The sequence below is a fragment of the Mirounga leonina genome, unplaced genomic scaffold, assembly GCF_011800145.1.
Source record: "Mirounga leonina isolate KUSES-001 unplaced genomic scaffold, KU_Mleo_1.0 Mir_454, whole genome shotgun sequence".
Classification (NCBI taxonomy): domain Eukaryota; kingdom Metazoa; phylum Chordata; class Mammalia; order Carnivora; family Phocidae; genus Mirounga; species Mirounga leonina.
The window spans coordinates 3,156,980-3,178,958 of NW_023270763.1; the positions used below are offsets into that span (position 1 = coordinate 3,156,980).

Below are 21,979 nucleotides of genomic sequence, written 5' to 3' on the forward strand. Positions count from 1 at the left end.
GCGGATGCTCTTCAAAGAGAGGGCTTATTTAGAATTTTGTGTTTAGTACTGCAGGGTGATTACTGGTAAAGGAATTTACAACTTGGTGCATTTCTTTTTGTTTTGTTTTGTTTTCTTAATTTTTAGTTACACAGCCAAACAATTTACTAAATCCGTAAAAACCCCTCCCCAGGCCCACCCTCCCCAAAATGGCCAGGCAGAATGACATAGAGCCGGTGGGTCCTACCTTCGTAGGCTACGCCCCAACCCCATCATTTTAAGGCTGATCCCCGCTGTGTTCTGGAGGACCTGGGTCTCAGCCGCAGGAAGGCTCGGCAGGAAAAAGTGGACCCTGTCTTGGAGTGGCTGTGCATGCCCACAGCACCCCGATCCTGGTCCGGGGAAGCAATTCCCCCACAAAATGGGCAACTCCTCTCATTCGGCACTTTTAGCCTCTGCCGACTCACAGGTGTGAGTTTATTTGCTTAGGCGTTTTTATTGCCACCAGGCCTTGACCTTTTTCAAATGATAAGGTTTCCAACTGCCCACTTCTCTCCCCAAATCATGTCAGAGACCTAATGTTCCTTGATATTACATACTGTTATATCATCCCTTATCGATTGGCTGTCTGTCATCATCCGTAAGTCCATAAAGCCTCCTTTATAAATGAAGCGTAGTCAGTTCTGCTTCCGCAGGGAAATATTTCACTGGCAGGAATATTTAAAATGCAAGACAGCCAGGAAGTACCCGCTCATCTGCATGTGAGGCTTGATTACTCTTTGGAAAGTGGAGACAGCTGAGCACCTGGACAATTAATGTTTGCTTTACTTCGTCTACTTAATAAAATAACAATAAATTGGGAAATACTTAAAATAATGAATATTGCCATTAACAATTCTCTATTACTGTTAACTGCGACTGCTTCATTTTGGTGCTGGAGCATCTGAGTCCTGTGCCGGGCACGGGGAAGCACATCTCCACCTCGCCAAGAAGGGCTTGCGGACTTAGAGTTTGGCTTTGACTCGGTTGGCACTGGGGAGCCATTGAAGGTTGAGAGCAGTGAGAGGAGCAAAAAGGAGGATGAACCTGTCGGCAGGTGTGCAGGCGAGCTGAGGGGGAGCCCCAGCGGCCACAGGGACTCCAGGCCGAAGGGCAATGATTTGGCCATGAATTGACGGGTTCCCTGCTGAGCTGATGCTGGCCGTGAGGAGGGCGGGCTGGTACGTTTGGGCGCTGCTTCACCGTTTTTAAACTAGCTTTACCTCTGTTCCCGCCAAGAGCCTCTCAACAGCACCCTGTGCGTGGGACTGGGCCTGAGAACCGGAGGGGCCCGCCCCTCCTCGGATTGCTGGCAGGGCACCGGCTCGAACAGGGCAGGCTTGGTTTGCAGCCGCTCCCGCATAAGGGAACTGAACACTGGCCAGCTGGAGCTTGGCTGCTCTGAAACGCCAGGATGCCAGCCTAGGCGGAGGCGGCGGGTGGGCGGGCTCCCACTTCTGGGATGGAAGGACTGACTGGGGATGCTTCTGCTTGGTGCAAGGATTCGCTTTCCTCTGCTAGGTGAGAACATGGCGTCTCAGCTCTCCGTGCAAGTATGGTTCCTGGTATCACTCTTGTTTTAAACTCTGGATGAGCTGACGTCCCTGATTGATGCCCTGTGTGTAGTTTCCGCATCCGTATCTCAGCTTATGCAGCTGGGTCGTCTTCCTTTGTCTGGGCGTTGGGTGGCTGGTGTTGGAGTCCTGAGCCCGGAGCCCCTGCAGGTCTCAGGGGCACCCAGGGGAGTGGTCATAAGTCACATCTTCCCTCCCTGCAGGCATTTCTGCTTCAACGTTGCTCCCTCCTAACCGGCGTGGGCATAGGAAACACGGGCGTCTTTATCCTCCTTCTGGGGGACACGAGCCCTCTCCTCTAGCCATGTTTTAGGCTCTTCCTGATGCTCACATGACTGTAACACCCTGGGGAAAGGACCCCGTGCTTCTGGAATGCAGTGGGTCTTTTCCCGCTGTTTCCAGACCCTGCCGTACACCTCATCCTACACCCAACCCTTGGTCACCTGATACAGCTTCTCAGACTTGGCAACAGCCTCTGAGTCTTCACCAGGAAGCACCGTCCACCCTGACCCTCCTTTGTTTGAGGGGCAAGCCTGAGCCCCAGGATAAGTCAGGGGTGAGACCCTCGTTGACCGCAGCGTTGGGATACTGTCCCTTGGGCGTGCTTGGTGCTTGACAGGTGTTGGCAGGGGAGGCAGCCAGCCCCACGCCTGCCGTGCGCTGCCACTGTGCGGGTCCAGCCCTGCTCCCCGGGAGCGTCACCCCACAGCTGAACAATGGGGAACCAGCTTGTAAATTCTGTCCCTGAATCAATGTTCCCACCCAAGACAGGACACACATAAGAGAGGATTTAGACGTGCAGATGGGAAGAACTGGGGAGTGGGGGCGGGGGACCTGGTCTGGAGCAGGGGCGGAATAAACCAGATAAAAAATGATCTGATTAAAAGGTGAGGCATTAGGAAGAAAAATGGCAACAGCAGGGGCCATGAATAATTTAGGGAGACGATGATGGAGAGCAAGGGTTTGTGAGCTGTCTTCCCACACACGCGCTCACTCACATCTGTCCAGAAACAGCCCTTTCTTGCTAGTCCATCAAGGCCTGACTCCATAGTTGCCACTTACCTGCCTTCAAGAAACACATCCAGCTCTGTGAGCCGCAAGTTCCCCCATTGTAAAATTATAACCTGTAACACCGTCTGCCCGGGCTGTTTCACGGGCGGGTGTGAGAGAAGACAAGGGCAAGGCCTGGAAAGCCCTGAGCTCCTACACAAATACCCGGTTGCTGCGCTGTCCCCATTCCTCCTTCCAGGGCAACGCCGGGCATCTACTTCCTATTTGAATGTTTCTGCAGGGGCAGTTGTACCGAGAGAAACGGGCTCAGTCTCTCTGCCAATAGGAAAACCTCAAGAAGTGATGGGAGCACCTACTGCAGGCCCAGTGTCGCATGATGGGCCACGGCCCGGAGAGTGGGAAAGACACCGGACACGCTGTCAATCCTGGGGACTTGTGGCCTAGCCCGGGAGGGGGACTAACATCTGTGACAGAAGAGCACAAACTACCAACGAAGCCAGCCTCGCTCGGGTGTGGTCGCTCCCCTTCTGTCCACAAGATCCATGTGACGAGCATGCTTCAAAGACTTGCCGGCCGAGAGACTCAGAGGAACCTGCCGTCAATGTGGAAAGGGGCTTTATTGGGATCTACATGGTGGGACAGCAGCAGAGGAGTTAGGGTTCCGCTGTCCACAGTGGTTGGAAATGGGGTCCAGCTGGGAGAAACAGACCCAAAGTAACAGCTGAAACAAAATGGAGGGGTGTTGCTATTTCCTCCCATCAAGAGTGGGCCTTGGGCTGCATGGGGTCTTAGTGGCAGCTCCATGGTCCCCAGAGAGTCAGGCTCCTTCTTTTCGTTTTGCCTTCTTTAGCGTTTGCCTCATGGCTGCGAGCTGGCTACTGGGATGCTGGCTATCAGGCCCACATTCTAGAAGGAGGAAGAGAGAAGGTTATGCCTTGTGGCCAACTATGCAGGTGTGCCCGTCTTTGAAGGACTTTCTTAGAAGTTCCATCTGCTGTTGACTTAAGCTTACAATTCATGGAATATCTCTGTGCCGGGAAGTCTGGTGCTCTTTTGGCTGGATACATTTCTGCCCGTTGCTAAGAAAGAAAGGGGGGACAGATAGTGGAGGGCAGCTAGCTAGCAGTTTCTGCCTTGCTTTCTACCTCGACTCCTGCTGAGGAGTCAAATGCAGAGGATATGCAATTTCTAGACGTAAAATCGTGTGACCTTCTGTCTCACAGCTGGCTACATGCGGAGGGCCTCATGATCCTTTGGAATTGCCCACGTAAGAATTAGCAGATACCAGCCCCACGGTTCCTCGGGGCCTCAGCTCGTGGTCTGTTTGGGTGCCGGCTGAATGTGCTTGTGGCCACTGGGGACCCCTCTCCGTGGGCTTGGGGTGACCCCCGGCTGCTAGTGCTGTGTGTTGGCCAAGCCTGTAGGACTGAGCTGGCCCTTGCAGCTGGAAAGAGAATAATTTCAATGCCTGTATATTAGAGGGGAAGAGAATAGCTCATAAAATTAATTATTTGTCAGCCTAATTTGGAAAACTATTGCAACGTATATGCACATAGTTCTGGAGTCTGTGAGGACTCCACGGGAACAGCAGGAAGCACCCGGGCTTCGGGAAGAATAAAGCTTCCGGCCAGCCCGCCTGATTTTTCCTCCTCCCTTCAGCCAAGCGGCAAGCCTGATCCATCAGGGGAAATGAGATACAGTTTGTCCTGACTTTAATAAGCTCTTTGGATTTAACTCCTCTTGAGAAAGCATCGGAACGCCAAGGAGAGATGGTGCGGCCCAGCCACCATGAGGCGATGTGTGACACGGTGGCCAGTCATTCTCAAAGAGAACTCAGGAACGTCCAGCCTCGGCCTGGGGGACAGAGCCAAGCGCACGCAGGCGGCCCTTGCTGGTGCCCACAGCAGACGCAAAGTGATGGGCAAGCATTGGCCCCGGGGGGCAGGGAGCGCCCGCCTGCTGCTGGGCGCACAGGTTGGCTCTCGAGTGTATTTCCTTCACGGAAGCTCCGGAAGGATGATGAGCTGGTCATCCGTACCTTGAGTTCAACACAATGGGCTGTCGATCGCTGAATTAATTTGAACCTACTATTCACCTGTCACATGGCCCATTTTTCTTTTCAATCCCATTTATTATTGAGATCTATTAAAAATGTCTGGTTTGTCTACTTGGGCTCTTCGCATTCTCAGTGTGGGCTAACACCTTGGACATGTGGGTATTCTTTAATATAAACTTTCTCACCACCCCGGCCCCCGTTCTTCATACACCCCCCTCATCCACCATTCTGCCATTATCCTGTCCGCCAGTCCCATCGAATAGATCTTCTTAGCAGTGCCTCCCTGACCTTTCCTGCTCCAGGCGTTTTAAAATGCGACATATTAACTTACAAATCGAGCAGCAGAACTCTAAGGCAGTCCCAGCCATGTGAACTTTCCAAGGGGGTGAGAGGAAAGGTCCTTCCTGCCACAGGAGCTGCGGCCTAAAATCCGGCTCACATGGAACCCGCTCGTCAAATCTCCATCATGATTCCCCAAAATGAAATGGAAAATAACTTAAATTGACTCAGGAATTTCTTTCAAGACGCTCTGGAAATCAATATGCATTCGGTTGCGAGTGGAAAAAGCCATAGCATGTAAGTTCTTCATAACTAAACGCCCAGTATAATTACAAGCATTTTTCTTACTGCCAATGTCGACGTCAGCAACTTTCCTATCATTTAGGAGGAGGAGAGCACTGTAGTCATCTGAAGCAATGAGGGGTCCAAATCCAACACTGATGCAGTGATTGGTTCCCAAATTCAGGTTTTATTAAAAAACAGTTCAACTCCCCGCCGGAGCCCCATGCAGACACAGTGTGACCATGGGGTTCTCACGTGAGCCTGAGCATGGGATCCTGCCAGAGCATGAGTGTGAGAGATGACCGCCAGATCCTAAAATACGCCCGTGTAGACGAGCAAACTTCCACCCGTTTCTTAACTGTGTTCACAAAGATGCAGATGTTGGTTTTTCTATAAAGGGTCCAAAGACAAATTATACTGTAAGTCATCATTTTGAGCATGCCAAGGTTTTAATTTTTTTCTGGTTTTATTTCTTTGTCATTTTTCTTCCTATAACAGGTATTTTTGTGCTATAATGATTTATTCTGGTTTCAGAACATTACCTTCTAATGAAAGAGAAATATTTCATATTTAAAGAGAGATGAAAAAAAACACTGGGTTATCCACATCTCTAAAACATTAGTAAAAGCTCCTAAATGTTCACTTGGGCTTTGAAAGGTTTTATAGGGGCGCCTGGGTGGCTCAGTCGTTAAGCGTCTGCCTTCGGCTCAGGTCAGGATCCCAGAGTCCTGGGATCGAGCCCCGCATCGGGCTCTCTGCTCAGCGGGAAGCCTGCTTCTCCCTCTCCCACTCACCCTGCTTGTGTTCCCTCTCTCGCTGTGTCTCTCTCTGTCAAATAAATGAAATCTTTAAAAAAAAAAAAAAAGAAAAAGGTTTTCTAAAGTAAGGATTATAAATGAACGCTCTGTTTGCAAGCTTCATTCGCATCTCCTCCTGGGAAACCCTCAATGTGGCATGAATGACATTGCACAAAAGATTGGTTTCTCAATCCTTAAGACTTTCTAGACCTCAGGCTGCACCTACAGAAGAGGATGATGTTGCAGATTCTCCCAGAATCACCCACAACATTAAGTAAGAACTGTACAAAATGATGTGGGATGTTCCATCAGGAATGAGCCCGATTCGGTCTTCTAGAATTTTCAGGGAAGGAAAGGATAGGATAGGAAACTAGCATTTTGGAGGAAGCCACTCTGTATGAGTTTTTGCTGTCCCCTGCTATGCACAAACATGCCATGCCTCACCCTGGTCATCCCCCCGGCAGTCGTGAGAGATTGGTGTTACTGCTCCTATTTCACAGAGAAAGATGGGAGTTCCAAGAGGTAACTCACTTGCCCAAAGTCACATAGCTGGAAGATGCTGGAACTTGTGCTCTTTTCGTCCTGCATGTATCAAACGTGGACAAAAATTACTTCCAGATTTCCGGTGTAGCTTGAATATAGAATAGAAAACAAGCAAGATCTCATCTTACTTATGTTCACACAGCAGGTGGATTTGCAGTGGTTTGTGGACATTTTGGACTGCTGTCTACAGTAGGAAATCTATTTGACAATGAAACCCAGTACACACACACACAGCTGAAACAAAAGATTCATAAACCAGTTGTCACCCTTACACTGTGTGATGTTCTTTGATATTTTCTATCCTATTTCATTCTGTTTCATTCTCCTACTCTTTCACAAACACTAGCTGTGACCACTAAATTGATTTCCTGGTCTGCTAATGCATTTGTGACCTACAGTGTAAAGAACACTGAATTCAAGCGACACGGGGTGCTTGGTTCAGCTGATCTTGCATCCCTTTCAGAAGAGGCTCCCACTGGCCTGTAGGACAAATCAGGGTCTGCAAGGGAGACACCACTGAAGCCCACAGTAAAAACCCGAACAGCGGTCTGAGTGAGGGCATGAGTGGGATGCCCCGCCTGGGTGCAGAGCTAAGATCTGGGGGCTGGAGGAGGGTTCCAGCACCTGGATCTGTGCAGATGACCTCGTGAGTGAGGAGAGCTTCCCAGGGGGAGACTTGCCCTTCAGTTGCCTCTGGAAGACACAAGGAAAAATCAAACCAGTCTTAAGTTGCTATGACCAGCATATTATTTTGTCATGTACAGGACGGTCTTCCCGACAAGCCTGGGAACTCTTCGAGGGTGGGGGCTGTGTCCAATTTGTTTCTGCATCCCCAACTCCAAGCACAATGCCTGATATGTAAATAAACAAGGCATAATTAGATGTCTGATTAAAGACAGATGCTTCTCATTTCTTCTTCAGTCTCCAATGCTATGCCAATTTCATCTCCATATTCAGCATGACGCCCTCCCTTCCCTCCTGCTTCTTCTTACCTCAGAAGCTCCAACAAAAGCCCAGTGCCCACCTGCTCTGCCCCCACACATTGTCCCTCCCTAGCCTAAAAACCGGTCGCAAATGTTTTCTCCTCAATGCCTGACAAAAAAATAGGGGAAAATAAGTTCAGAAAGGGCCGCACAATGCTTTTAAAGTTTTAAAGTATTTTTTTTTATTCAGACCATTAAAAAAAGATACCCAAGCTTATTTGTCCAAGATTTGTTATCCTAATAATGTGTTAGGAATGTTCAATGCAGTGAGAACATTCAGGTGTATTAAAACCACAAGAACCGTAACAACACAAGAACTCATCCACAGCCTGTAACGATCTGGAATTAAAGAGAACACCCGACACACAAATTGTAATATATACATCCATGCAGCAACGTGGAGCCAGTAATTCTTCCAAATAATGAGCTTGCTTCTCCCCTATTTGAAAGGCAGAGACATTTAATTCTGTAGGATCGCCTGGAGAACTAGATGCCCATGAGTCCCCACTAAGTTCTGGATAGACACCGCAGTCCTTAATATTTTAAATCATCCACTTTAAAGCTAATGAAAAACAGAGTGCACAGTTGTGGTGAAGACATAAAGACCCGAGTGCCCCAGTGCAGCGTGGGGGTGCCCTCCAGAAGCTGCTGCCCGGCCCGCGGCTCCATCCCCACCGAATGGGTACAAAGTGAGGAGACCGTTTCCCAGGCAAGGTGGGCCCTGAACAGCCCCACATCAGACTGCCCCCCGGCACCCTGGAGGGCCACGAGAGATGAACTGTTTCTGCAGAGCTCGCTGACTTTCTGGGTTTATCTGCAACAGCTAAGGCAGGGCTACTTTACTGTAATTTCATTCTGTGCTAAGTTCAGCTGATTTCACAGCATCGTCAGGGGGCTGCCCAGCACCGTCAGCCTGGGTTTGCCCCCGTCCGATGGGGGTAAGAAGCAGGGTGCAGAAGGCAATCTTTGTCCTAGCACAGAGGCTCCTGTCCCGGGAGACCCCATGAATTCCTACAGCGTCACTTTGTTCACTTTGTCTGACGTGTTGTGAATCTCCACAACGTCAGATAGCCCTGTGGTCACCGCTGCTTCCTTTAGATTAACAATGACTGTAAACCGATTCTGCCCTTTACGTAGACTGAGTCACGATAGCACAGAATTTACTCAAGGGTGTTACACATAAGCTTTACAGAATCTGCATAATTTTGTTTGAGCACTTGCTTGAGACACGCTCTTTCAGTGCAGAGAACGGCTCAGGAAAAGCGCTCGCCCAGCATCACCTCAGATTCTATGGGTTGTAAATAGCAGTACACATTCCTGGCAGAAAATGGGGGAAAGAGGCTTGTGAGCACCGTGAGCACGGACCCAAGGGGAGCTGCAATCACAATCTTAATCTCCCTGTAGAGACCACACATTTCTAAATCAAGGCAGAGCACAATCCCGTGGAATCGGGTTTTTGGCTGGTGCCACTTGGAGCGCTGAGCTCAGCTGCAGGTGCCTCACAGTGAGGGGCCGTGGGAAAACCAAGGCTTCTCAGAGGAGGGCAGAGCGGGCAGGGCTCCCTAAATCCTGCCCTACGGGAAACAGAGAAACAGGGTGTCTATTTGGCCAGGAGGCGTAAAGCCTAACTGGACACTTTTGTGATTTTCAAATAGTCTAATATGGGCAAGGGACCGTTGTTGACCCAGGAGACAGACGGGAGTCACTGGGCACAAGTCGTGGAAGGCGAGGTTTTAGTGGGGCATAAGGAAAAGCCCCTTTACCGGGCATAGCAGAGGTGCAGGGTAACCGATAGAGCAGGAATGCCGTGTCTGAGAAGCTCTGAGAAGCTTTGGCCACAGTAGCTGATGGGCCACCCATCTGGGTGCTGCGGGTGAGCCCCATGGCCTCGGAGAGCCCTTGCATCTCCTCCTCTGGTCTGCACAACTCAATCTGCACCATCAATAGGGTGCCTGGTCTGGCTCTTCGGGGCACCTGGGTGGCGTAGTCGGTTAATTGTCTGCCTTCGGCTCAGGTCATGATCTCCAGGTCCTGGGATCGAACCCCATGTCCAGCTTCCAGCTCAGCAGGAAGTCTGCTTCTCCCTCTCCCTCTGCCTTTCCCCCCTGCTCATGCTCTCTCTGTCTCTCTCCCTCTCAAATGAATAAACAAAATATTTTTAAGAAATAAAAAAATAAATAAACAGGCTTTCTTGGATAAGTAAATGGATGATTCCAAGTCAGGTCTCCAGCAGGTAATGCATAAGATGAGCCTGCAAGATCTTGACCTCTCAAAAAGCAAAGAAACTATCAAATGCTACGGAGGGCTTGTCAGACTCATGCCCACCTGGAGATTCCCACTAGTTAAAGATAGGAACCTGTGAAAATCAATACCACTAATAATTGCAATGAAGTGAAATGCTTCAAATACATTTCAGTCCATGGATTCATAACAGTATTGTTTTTTAAACCTCATTGGTCACCTTTGGAGAATGTAACAGAAACTATTATATGCTGAATTTGTATAAACCTTCCCAGTCAAAACTCTCAAGATGTATAGGGAGATACTTGACCTTGATTGGTGAACGTCATAGTTTTAATATCTGGTTTTTTTCTTGAGATGGCTCCATTCAGACTGCGTGCAGACTTTTAACCTCTTCAAATACATGGAAGTTACCGTTGACGAGAAAGTATGTGCACAAGTAGCTGGTCACATATTTGAAGATTATCTATTACCTTTTCCCCAGTTAGGAGAAACTTTTTCCTTGCCATTAACTGGAATGCGGATAATTCAACCTCCTTAAATGGCGCTTTACGGGTATAATGTTTCTCTAGGTTAACGGCTTTTCCTTTTATTTCTTTGACAGACATAATGTTGAGTGGTTTTTTGTGATGAGGTGAATGGATTGGATTCTGAGCAAATGTGTTCCGTATCAAGTATTTCAGAATAATGGGTGTTTCTATGAATCTACACAGATGCTGTTGTCAGTCTTAATATTTTGCCTTCAGAGTTCAGACAGCGACTCCTTAGAATTATAAAATCGATCCTATATCACGAGTGCACAGGTAACTCCATAACCAAGCTGAGTTTCTGCTTTGACCCCGTGTGGGTCAGGATGCTTCCACAAGGTCTCGGCAGTTCTCGACCATGTCCACTAGGTGCTCAGAAATGTCCGTTAATGGGGCCCCTGGGTGGTTCAGTCAGTTAAGCATCTGCCTTCGGCTGAGGTTGTGATCTCAGGATCCTGAGATCAAGCCCCGCATTGGGCTCCCTGCTCAGCAGGGAGTCTGCTTCTCCCTCTCCCTCTGCCCTGTCCCCCCTCCACTCGTGTTGTCTCTCACTCGCTCTGCTCCTCTCTCTGAAATAAATAAATAAATACATAAATAATCTTAAAAAAAAAAGAAATGTCATTTAACTAAGCCACCGTTGGTGCCAATAATTCACGCTTCCACAAATCTTCAACGTGACACCCAGTCACCAAAACTAATAACAACAGTGATAACAATAGTGCTTTGTTCAGTTCACACACTCTTGGGAGACTCTTCTTTCCAGAAGTCCAGAGGCTTCCATCTGAAATTGAAATAGGAAACGAGGGGGGCACCTGGGTGACTCAGTCAGTTGAGTGTCTAACTCTTGATTTCGGCTCAGGTCATGATCTCAGGGTCAAGAGATCGAGCCCCACGTTGGGCTCCACACTCGGCGGGGAGTCTGCTTGAGATTCTGTCTCTCCCTCTCCCTCTGCCCCTTGCCCCAACTCATGTGCAAACTCACTCTCTCTAAAATAAATAAATATTAAAAAACAGAAATAGGAAACAGAGAAGTTCCCATTTTCAAGTAATGCTATTAGAAGACCAATGGATGACATGTCAGGTGGTCCACAGACAAACTTAGTTCAGATCATTAAATCCGAAAAGTCTCCATCACGGGTAGATGAATACTGATCGTTCTAACCTCACCTGACATGTGGCATTATCTTCAGTCCCTCAAAAGAAATTCTTTTGTCAAAAGCGTTGCCATTTTTTTGTCTTTCACAAAACAGCAACAACAAAAAAAGGTCTTGGATATTATTAGATTTACCGTTCCGATAGCATCATTTAATGAGGCTTCTGAGGCCACAGGCCACCTCTTACAGAGGGGAACTTCTCTGTGAATAAAACAATGGATTTCTTGAATCTGAGGCTTTTCAGATTGAATTTTTCAGTAAAATCTTTATACCGTTCTGTTGGCTTTGGTATACAAAACTTATAACTGTGTTCTTTGATACCTGATTTATTCCCAATGTCCATTTAGCTTTTGGCCATTTCATCCTTCCTAGCGTGTCTGGTATGGGGTATACTGCGGGCCCCTGTCGCGATCAGTTGCTCGGGGGTGCCTGCCCATCCCCAGCGCTGGCACAGGGCCTGCTCGGGGCTCACTGCTGTGACCCCCCGGGAGCTGCCCGCTGCCTCACCCAGGGCCCCCCTTCCCCACGGCCAGCCTGTGGCTAATGGCGCCGCTGCGGGCGTGGGAAAACCCAGTCCCTCGGCCTCAGGTGAGGACAACTGGAAGGGCTCAGCTGAGGTCTGGCCAGCTGCCCTCTTGCAGAGTGTCTCCTGCGCCGTCCTGACCTCCTCACTTCCTTCTGGGTGCATCTCCTGAGCCTCTGTAGAGCCGATACAGGAAATGGCTCACAAACAGGACGCTCAATCCAACACAGGTGTGCGTTTTTACAACATAAGTATTCTCAGCATTTCTTTTGAAGGAGTCAATCGGAACGTTTTGCTTTATATTATCTTCCCACTAAGTTTGTCCCTGGGTCGTCTGACGTGTTGTCCACACAGCTCCTCACAGTGTTATTCAGAAGGGGTACCTGTCCTAGTTCCCGTGCCCCACTGGTCCCAGACAGGTTGCCAATGTTTCTGCGCCGTCGGGTAACATGAATGATTCCGCAGGTGGGAGGAGGAGTATTGGCTTTAGCTCTCAAGAGTAGCACGTTGTAACCAGCTTCTTGTCCTCGATCTGATATGGTTGTGACCAGACTCATAAATACCCTTCCTTCCTGTTTTATAGCTGCAACCAATTTCCCACTTCTAATCTTTTCTGGGTAGGGTCAATGCTGGTGTGATCTGCCGGGCATCCTCACTTCATCCAATTCCTTTGCCATCGGGTACTGACTTTAGGCAGAAGAAGGAGAAGATGATCTGAGCACGCAAATCTCAATTTCAGATCATTGCCCTGACATTCCCTGGGTAGAAAATTTCTTTTACTATCTGACTTGGTGTACCTGATGACTCCCTTTATTTGGGTTTTTTTTTTTTAATATTTTATTTATTTTGAGAGAGAGAGCATGAGCAGAGGGAGGGGTAGAAGGAGAGGGAGAAGCAGGCTCCCCCCTGAGCAGGGACCCGACTCGGGGCTCAATCCCAGGACCCTGGGATCATGACCTGAGCTGAAGGCAGACGCTTAACTGACTGAGCCTCCCAGGTGCCCCCGATGACTCCCTTTAATCAGAACGTTGTTCATTATGCTGTGGAAGTAAGTCTCTATAAATACAAAATAGAATCAATAATATAGACAAATAATTTTAATAAATATTTATATATTTAAATATAAAGTGCACAGTGGACTGTGGGCCTTAATGACTTCAGAAATCAGCTTTTCAAAAAGTTTTGGTTGCATGCACTCTTAAGAAGTTTTGCAAATGAATTGAGTTGAAAAATCCAAAAAAAGGAAGCATGCACTAGGCAGTATTGACACATTCATTTCGATTTGATTAAAGACCTAAAATTCTGAAAAATTCATGACCTGTGAATATTAATTATGTACTCTCTGATCCCAGATATTTCAAAAAGTCAATTATTTGAAGCTGTAAAACTCTGTAGTCCTCTTTATTAATTTGGTTTATTTAGGTAGCTTATTATTTTAAAACATTTTTATATTTCTAAAACCAAAGATTCGTTTGAAATCCATCAAGAATCAGATCTTGCTGAATTTACATGACTAGCCAGGAAGAAAGGAAGGGAAGGAGGAAGAAGGAAATTTTTAAAAATCATTCATATCTTACCAGGGAACCCCTAGCATCAGGAAATAAGCATAATCGCACATGCCTTCTGTGTATGACCGGGTGAAAATGCTGGCAAATTAATTGAAAAAAAAAAAAAATCCATACACACTTAACAGCAACAACAAAATCCACCGATGATAAGCAACTTGCAACAAACGTAAAAGTGACCTTGGGAGGATGGGCCGGTGGGGATGTCGGGGAGAGCGCCGTTCTGTTTTGCTGCTCTGGGGCCTCCCTGCAGATGCTCCGCGGAAAGCGGGTAACAAGAACTGGATTCGGAAAGCGTCTAGCAAAGTCACGGCTAGTTTTGTGTTTTAAACAGACTTTCGTTTTTAGAGCAGTTTTAAGTTCACAGCAAAACTGAGCAGAGGGTGCAAAGATTTCCCGTGTACCCCACACCCCTCCCTATCACGGCACCCCCACCATCAGCATCGCCCAGCAGAGGGGTCCATCTGTTACAGTCCATGACACATCGCTGGCACCCACAATCCGTAGTTTACATTGGGGTTCACTCTCGGTGCCGTATGCCCTGTGGGTTTTGACGAAAGTGTAATGATATGCGTCCATATGACATCATACGCAATAGTTTCACTGCCCTAAAAAATCCTCTGTGCTCCTCCTATCCCCGCCCCCTTCTCCTGACAGTCACTGATGGACCACCTCCACAGTTTTGCTTTTTCCAGAATGTCTTCTAGTTGGAATCACACACTATGGAGCCCTTTTAAACTGGCTCCTTTCACTTAGCAATATATGATGCACAGGTAAAGCTGTCGAATGTAATTTAACAGTTGTAAACTTTTCGGTGGCTGTGAGCAGCGGTTGATGACAAGGAAGAATTGACGGACATCAGTAACTCTGGTGCTGATGTAAGCCCTCAGAGGCACCTGACAGGGCCTCCCTGCCCTGTGGTGCCTCCTACATGCCCATCCCAAGAAATCCCACCTTCGGCCATTGCTTTATCCTGGCCATAGACTTTCCTATAACGGATCACTTCCTGTTTCTAAAACTGCTCATGTGGCTTCTCCATCCACGCACCTTAGTCATGAGGTGCCTGTGGGTGCTGGGTGCTCATTACAGAGCTCCTTGTCCTTGGCTGGGAGAATCAAGACAGCATTTAAGCTCTGTGGAATTTAAGACTGAGAGCATCCTAGGATTAGTGCAGGGGGAATTATCTAGAAAAAATTTGATTTTTTTTTTTTTAAGCAATGAAAACCACAGAAGAGCATAACACCTGTCACTTTACCAGACCACTTCAAGGCCTGCAGTTAGGGACAAGGAAAGGACTGCACTTTAAATGCTAATTATCTGGGGAGAAAAATGTCCATGGAGGCCTTATTCGGAGCAGTGAGAGGCCCCCACTTCCCTAAGCTCTCCTGTGAAGACTGCAGAGAAGTCCCACCTAGGAGTGAGGCCCTTGCCTTTCCTCACAAGAGGAGGGTTCCACAGCCCTCAATAATTAAGGCCTTTCAGCCTCTGTGGGAAGCACTGTCGAGAAGGATTTCTTGGCTGTAGCTCTTTCTCTCACTCTAGGGAATTCTTAATTCCATCATCTACGTATTTGTGAGTCATTTCCGATGACAATAATTAGGGCGACAAGGTGAAGGATGGCTAGGACAACTGGTGATTTTTTTGGACGAAGCCCCAGGCAGGCGAGAGAGGAACCTGAGTCTCCGAAACCTCCTTCCTGGGACTTTGGGAAGGAACGTGCGTCCAGCTCCATGAGCTTTGAAGCAAGGATGCGGCTGGCAAAGCCATACCTACCTCCTGGTTTTACGTGGCCCCAGGTAATGAGAAGGGAGGACGGAACTGCCTTCTTGGCTGTGTCGGCCCAGCTCCCTGGGGTTTTGCTGAGACGACGGCAAGCGAAGAGACGCGCTGACGTGAGGATGAACAGCCCGACCCAGGAGAGCATCAGCCTCCCGTTACGTTGCACCAAAGCAATGCAGAGATGCAAGACGTCCCGTTAGAGCACTAGGAAATCATTGCTTGATTTAATTTATGCAAAATGCCAAGTTTTTAGAAGCGTTAGATCAGTCTGGTCTTATCTAGAGAATATCACAACGTTGGATGGGAACGTTTTATGGAATTCTAGAGTCAGTAACTGGGCCCACGAGACCCCAGAAGGAAGCCTGCAGAGAGCGATGCATTCCTCTATCCCCATGAGCGCGCCTTCTGGGAGAAAAAGCCCAACACTTCCAAGTCTCCTCCCAGTCGCCCCCCATACTTTTCTTCCCTCTCCCTGAGAGAGTTGGAGGTTTAAGACCAGCAGCGTTCTCTTATACGTCACGGTGCTGTGGGCCGGGAACTGGAGCAGGCCTGAACAGGTGGCTCCTCGGTCCACTGGCAGCTGGGCTGGGGGCAGAGCGGGGGCCATGGATCCACTCACGTCGCGGCCTCAGCAGGGAAAGCTACAAGGCTGGGCTCCCCTGGGACTGCAAGCTGCTGTCAGGGTCCTGGACTTCTTACAGGGCTGCTCGGGGCGCTCCCAGAGAGACTGGTTCCGGAAAATAGAAGCTTCAGGCTCAGCAAGGCCCGGGTGGTATTCTGCAGGTCGGAGTATTCACGGAGCCCACGTGCAAGGGGCCCAGACCCAGACATCACCCCTCAGTGGGAGAAAAGCATCAAAGAGTTTGCAGCAGTTTTTAAAAGCCAGATTTCCTGTGATATAATTTACAGAAAATGATACAAATTCCCTTTTTAGTGTACAGTTGTATATGTTTTGATAGACGCACACCATCCACAATCACAACCGTGATCAAGATAGATGATCTCTATAACCCCCAAGATCCCCCTGTGCTGCCCATCTGTACTCCAGAGCAGTTATATTTTCAGCATGTATTTTTTCTGTTCTTTTATTTGTAAGCTCTTTGTGTCTTCGCCTTTAAAGTGAGATTCTTTTAGACACCACACAGTTGGTCTTGCTTTTCATCCAATAGCCCGTCTTTCATGAATATGTATACTGTTTACATGGTACATGACTTGAAAAATGAGGTTAAAATCTATCATCTTGCCAATTGTTTTCTATTTGTCCCTCTCCTGTTTTCTCCTTTTCTGTACCTTTTTGCCTGCCTGCTTCGGGATTAATTAGGTATTCTTATATTTACATTATTTTCCCCACTCTTGCCTTATTTTAGATCTCTTTTCTAGACTCATTTAGTGATTGCTCTGGAGTTTATAATAAACATCCTTAATGAACGACAGTTTATCTTGAAGTTTATCACATGCGCGGTGTATGAGCCTGGTCAGTGCCTCCGGGGCCTCCTTCCTGTCTCTTGGGCTGTCGGGACCCCTCTCTTCACTCGTACCCACACTACAAGTCCCGATAAAATGCTACATTTGTTGCTTTAAACAGTCAACTATATTTGAGAGTGAATCAAAAATAAGAAAAGAAATATATCCTACCTACCTTCATCTTAACCGGTTCTGGAAATCACCCACTTCCCTGCATAGATCTACAGCTTCAGTGTCCGTCTGATAGCACATTCCTCCAGTGTTTTTCACAGCGTAGTTGTGCCGGGAATGAATTCTCTCTGCCTTCGTCTTCCTGATGACGTCTTTAATGATGCTTCCCTGGGACAAGAACCCTGGGACCATAGATTTTCCCATTAGTCCTTGAAACATGTCACTTCACTGCTCCCGGCTCACTTGGGTTCCGATGAGAAAGCCCTTGTAATTCCCTCCTCTGTGTCTCTGTACTGTTGAACTTGTCTGGGCATCCACAGCCTCCAAACACTCTGCCCTCTGCTCCCGGCCCTCATTCAGCCACTAGCACTTCGTTAGGAATTTGAGCTGAGTTTTCCCTACCAGGCTGTATAGTATCCCCCATCCTGTCTCCTGCTCCATCCCAGGTGAGCCCAGCACTCACATGGTCTCCCCTCCAAGAGGCCCATCTTTTCTCAACATTCCAGACTACTCGGTGGCCCCGTTGACCTCGAATTTCCTACGGGCTCAAGAGAAGTTAAGATTTTGTAGTTAGTTCGGCTTCTTCTTATTCTCGGATGTGACGTTCTTCCCAGCGTTCTACATCCTAGGCACTGTGATCCCCCTGGCCATTTTTTTTTTTTTTTTAATTTGAAAATGCAGAATGGGGAAACGGACCGTTTGCTTGCCGACTTGCAGAGGCAGGGACCGAGGCATATCAGCCAGAGTCCAGAGAGGACGGGAAAAGAGCATGACTTGAAGAGTTCACTTGAGGGGCTTAGGGGAATTTTATGCTTTTTTCACTTCTGCCTAACGAGATGGGCTTTTGAAGAAGAGAATAATGAGAGGCTTAGTCATCTTTAACAGGACCATGCTCTGTCCCCATGTGCTCTGTTCCAGGAGACTGTTGTCTTTATTTCTTTACCTGGAGCCAAAGGATCCTTTTGGCTTCTGTGTCTTATTTTTGAAACAAGCTCCTAAAGAACAAGGACCTTCTTTTTCAGGGAGTTGGATGTCACAGCCCGTGGGCTGGTCCCCTCCTTCGGGGCCACAGAGGTCCTTGTCCTCTAACAGCTAGCCATGTCACATCACCGCCTTTTTCAAAACACTTTGGATTCCCCATGGCCCACCATGTACGTTACCAACCACCGTGTTTGGCGTAGGAGACAGTGCCCAACGTGACCCACCCACCTCCTCAGCCCAGCTGCCCACGTGTGCCCCGTGTCCAGCCGTGCTCACTCTTTCTCATGGTACTCCAGGGTTCTATAACACCGGGCCTTACTCCATCTTCCCAATGGAGAAGGCCTTTTGCAAGGCCCTTCCCTCTTCAGACATCTGCCCTTTCTTCCAGAACTAGTGCAGGTACCTCCTGACTGCAGCCTTCTGTGCTTTCCTCGGGCAGATTCGGCTGCTGTCCTGGGCGTCCACTGCTCCAGAGAGCGATGTGCCTGTTTCGGTTACATGAGTATCTCCCCAAGATCATGACTTCTGGAAGGCAGGCCATTTGGCAAGCGTATAGCTGGTCAATAACAGAAAGACAAAATGGTGGTCCCTGTAACAGACAAAGAGAAATTTGGCCTCCAAATGAGTGAACAATCCATGTGGGAGGGGATGCTTTTTTTTTTTTTTTCCATATGGAGGATAAATGGTCTTGAAACATAGTGGTACCTAATGGGAGAGGGGGTCTCTCAATGAAACCTTGCCTGGATCTCAAACCCTGAGTAACTGAGAAACAAACCAGAGAAAGCTCTCATTAACTATTTACCTGGGGATTCCTGGGAAAGCCTCACCCGTGGAATGTGATGATCCAGTCCACTTTTCTGCCAATGCCTTAAAGAATTCTCCAGCAGAAAATGAGAAATAGCCCCAGTTCTTTTTCTTTGTAATGCCACTATTAGCTTCCAGAAACATTCATCACACTTCCCTGTTCTGAATGCCATAATGGCCTGTGAATCATGAGTGGCAGCTAAGAGTTTCTTTCTCATCTCTTCTCCCTACTGGGCCTCCTACCATTTGTTTTGCTGTCTTCCACGACGGCCTTGGAACAGTGCCTACTGCGCCCCCACAGAACGTGCAGACGGAAGCTGTGAATTCCACAACCATCCAGTTCCTCTGGAACCCTCCACCTCAGCAGTTCATCAATGGCATCAACCAGGGATACAAGGTACACAGACTTAGTTCAGAGTCCTGGGTGGCTATCCTGGTCTGTCATGGTCTTGTGACCAATGAGAAGGCTGCCCACTCCTCATTTCATGGAGAACCCATTGTATCAAGTTACCGAGTGTATTGGCTTTGGTGGTGGGGGTGGGGGTCACCATTTATCCAAGGTCTTATCTGCTCTACTGGTTCAGAAACTCACATTATTAGTTTTCAAGTGGGTGGTTCATATGTAACAGAGCAATTTCTTTTGAGAAAAGCCATCCATTTAAAAATTAGCAGTGGAAAACCTATCTCCGTTGATTGGAATCAGCATTTGTACAAACCACATCTTCCTGGAGAGGAGTCCTCTCAGAAGAGCCCAGCCTTAGAACAAAGGGCGCTAGATCAAGGGAATGATATTTCTATCAAGTAAAGATATTTACTCCCTCCCCATCTCAACTTCGAGGAGAGTTCTGTTCATAGAACCAAGACCATTGAATTCAGGGCACCTACCTGGCCTGAATTAGAGACACAGATTCCCACTATGCAACTGCCCTCTGTTCTTAGCTACCAGGATATGTGAGCTTCACGGATGTATTTGGATGCAATTTCCAAAAGTGAGGTCCATCCTGCTTTCTAGATCAGTGTCTGGTTGGACTTGGGGTCCCACCTTGATTTTACCTACAGCATAGTCACTAATGTCCTACAATAGCAGGTAAACTCAGGGGAGATCTTAATGGAGAAAGGACTCCATGTGGTCTGCTTGAATTCTTGGTAATTTCAGATTCCAAGAGTATTATTTCCTTAGACACTTGGTTCACTTTTTTTTTTCCCATTTGGATTCAACTTACAGAAACCCTTTTTTGTTTTCACTAGAAAGGCAGATGCAGCTAGAAATTCGCCCTGCCTTTTCTTTTCCTTTTAGACTCCCCAGAGGAATCTACACTCAGAAGCTTTTTTGAAAGAAAATCATATTGATCAACCAAGATGATTTTGCCTCCTTGACTTTCCTGTCAAATCTTATTGGCAAGACCAGAGCATTCATTCGATGGCTCAGTGTCGGTTTGATCTATATAAAAATACACTTTGTGTCCCACAGCATATCAACCTTCAAACCTAATTAACCCTGGAAATATTTGGTGTCAAAGGAATTAAAAGTCACACTCGTACATAATGTTGCCCTAACATTAAAACAGCTGCCCTTGGAAAGTGTATATGTACTATATTTCTTTAAAATTGTAATTGACCTCCTAAAATTCTTTTCAGAAAACTAGTGTGACATAAATTGTAAATAATTAAGATTCCTTCCCATGGAATCAGAGGCTTCTCTTTGCGGCAGAGTAGGTGCTAGCTAAAAAAAAATCTGTGTTCATGTTTCGTTGATATTTGCATTTATGTTTTATTATACTGATTAAGTCAAATAAAGATGGTGTTGTGTTTATTGCTTAGTGTTAAAAAACATTACGCTCTGCAACATCTTTAGGTGAGGAGAAAGTGAAGTTTTGAGGAGTATCTGTTATTCCAACATGGGTCAGAGTAGATATTTATATATACATGTATAAAATTATATATACATGTACATATTTGTGTTCAATTATCTGTGAGATATACTTTCAACTCCATATTTTTAAGTGGGATCATGAAATGTAGGATTTATGGAGTTTCTTAATCACGACTTTGCTTTCTTTGAAGATATATTAATCACAAAATAAAAATCCTGATACAGACTCAAGAGTGAAGGTGTGCAGTTAAAAAGGATCTCTTTCTCAACCTGTCCCATCGCAGCTCCTCGCGTGGCCAGCTGAGGTCCCTGAGGCCACCACTATGGTCACCATTGCACCAGATTTCCACGGAGTCCACCATGGGTATATAACGAACCTGCAGAAGTTCACTGCTTACTTCACCTCAGTTCTGTGTTTCACCACTCCGGGGGATGGGCCTCCAAGCACGCCTCAGCTCGTATGGACTCACGAAGACAGTGAGTACTCCTCCACCATGTGTCTTCTCAACAGTCACAAGTCAGGTGTCAGGGAGGTCCAGACCACCGTCATATCCCGTGCTGGGTGGGGGCCTAGGAGGGTCATCAGGAATGTCCGTGTCTTCAGAGTGTTTGCAGTCTGCGCACCCTGGGGAGATAAGTCAGTGGGAAGTGTTGGTAATGAGCAGTGGAAGGTGGTCCCTGGAACTGGAAGCCAGGCTAGCGGAAAGAGTTCAGAGGGCCAGAGAAACAGTCTAGTCTTAGCCATGTGGTCCACCTGTGGTCTTGCTGGACTTCTCTTCCCCCACATTTCAACTTCCAGTCCCCTTACCTTCTTCTTTTTTTTTTTTTGTTCCAGTATTCTTTTTTTTTAATTTAAATTCAGTTAATTAACATATAATGTATTATTGGTTGCAGAGGTAGAGGTTAGTGATTCATCAGTCTTATATAACACCCAGTGCTCATGACATCACATGCCCTCCTTAATGTCCATCACCCAGTTACCCCATCCCCCACCCCTTCCCCTCAGCAACTCTCTTGATCATATGATCAAGAGTCTCTTACCATTTGTCTCCCTCTCTGATTCCATCTTGTTTTATTTTTCCCCTCCCTTCCCCTATGCTCCTCTGTTTTGTTTCTTAAATTCCACATATGAGTGAGATCATATTGATAATTGTCTTTCTCTGATCTGACTTATTTCGCTCGGCAAAATACCCTCTAGTTCCATCCACATTGTTGCAAATGTCAAGATTTCAAATTTTTTGATAGCTGAGTAGTATTCCATTGTATATATATATACTACATCTTCTTTATCCATTCATCTGTTGATGGACATCTGGGCTCTTCCCATAGTTTGGTTATTGTGGACATTGCTGCT

General features: G+C 47.3%; 1 protein-coding gene across 4 annotated transcripts in view; it reads left to right on the plus strand.

The window, feature by feature from the left end:
* The window catches only part of SDK1 (sidekick cell adhesion molecule 1), a 616,964-nt gene that overhangs the window by 435,600 nt on the left and 159,385 nt on the right, over window positions 1–21,979 (plus strand). For all 4 annotated transcript variants that reach the window (XM_034988284.1, XM_034988283.1, XM_034988282.1 and 1 more), the window contains 2 exons: window positions 19,034–19,149; window positions 20,910–21,102. In XM_034988284.1, coding sequence (XP_034844175.1) covers window positions 19,034–19,149; window positions 20,910–21,102 — 309 coding nt within the window. The remainder of the gene's footprint in view (window positions 1–19,033; window positions 19,150–20,909; window positions 21,103–21,979) is intronic.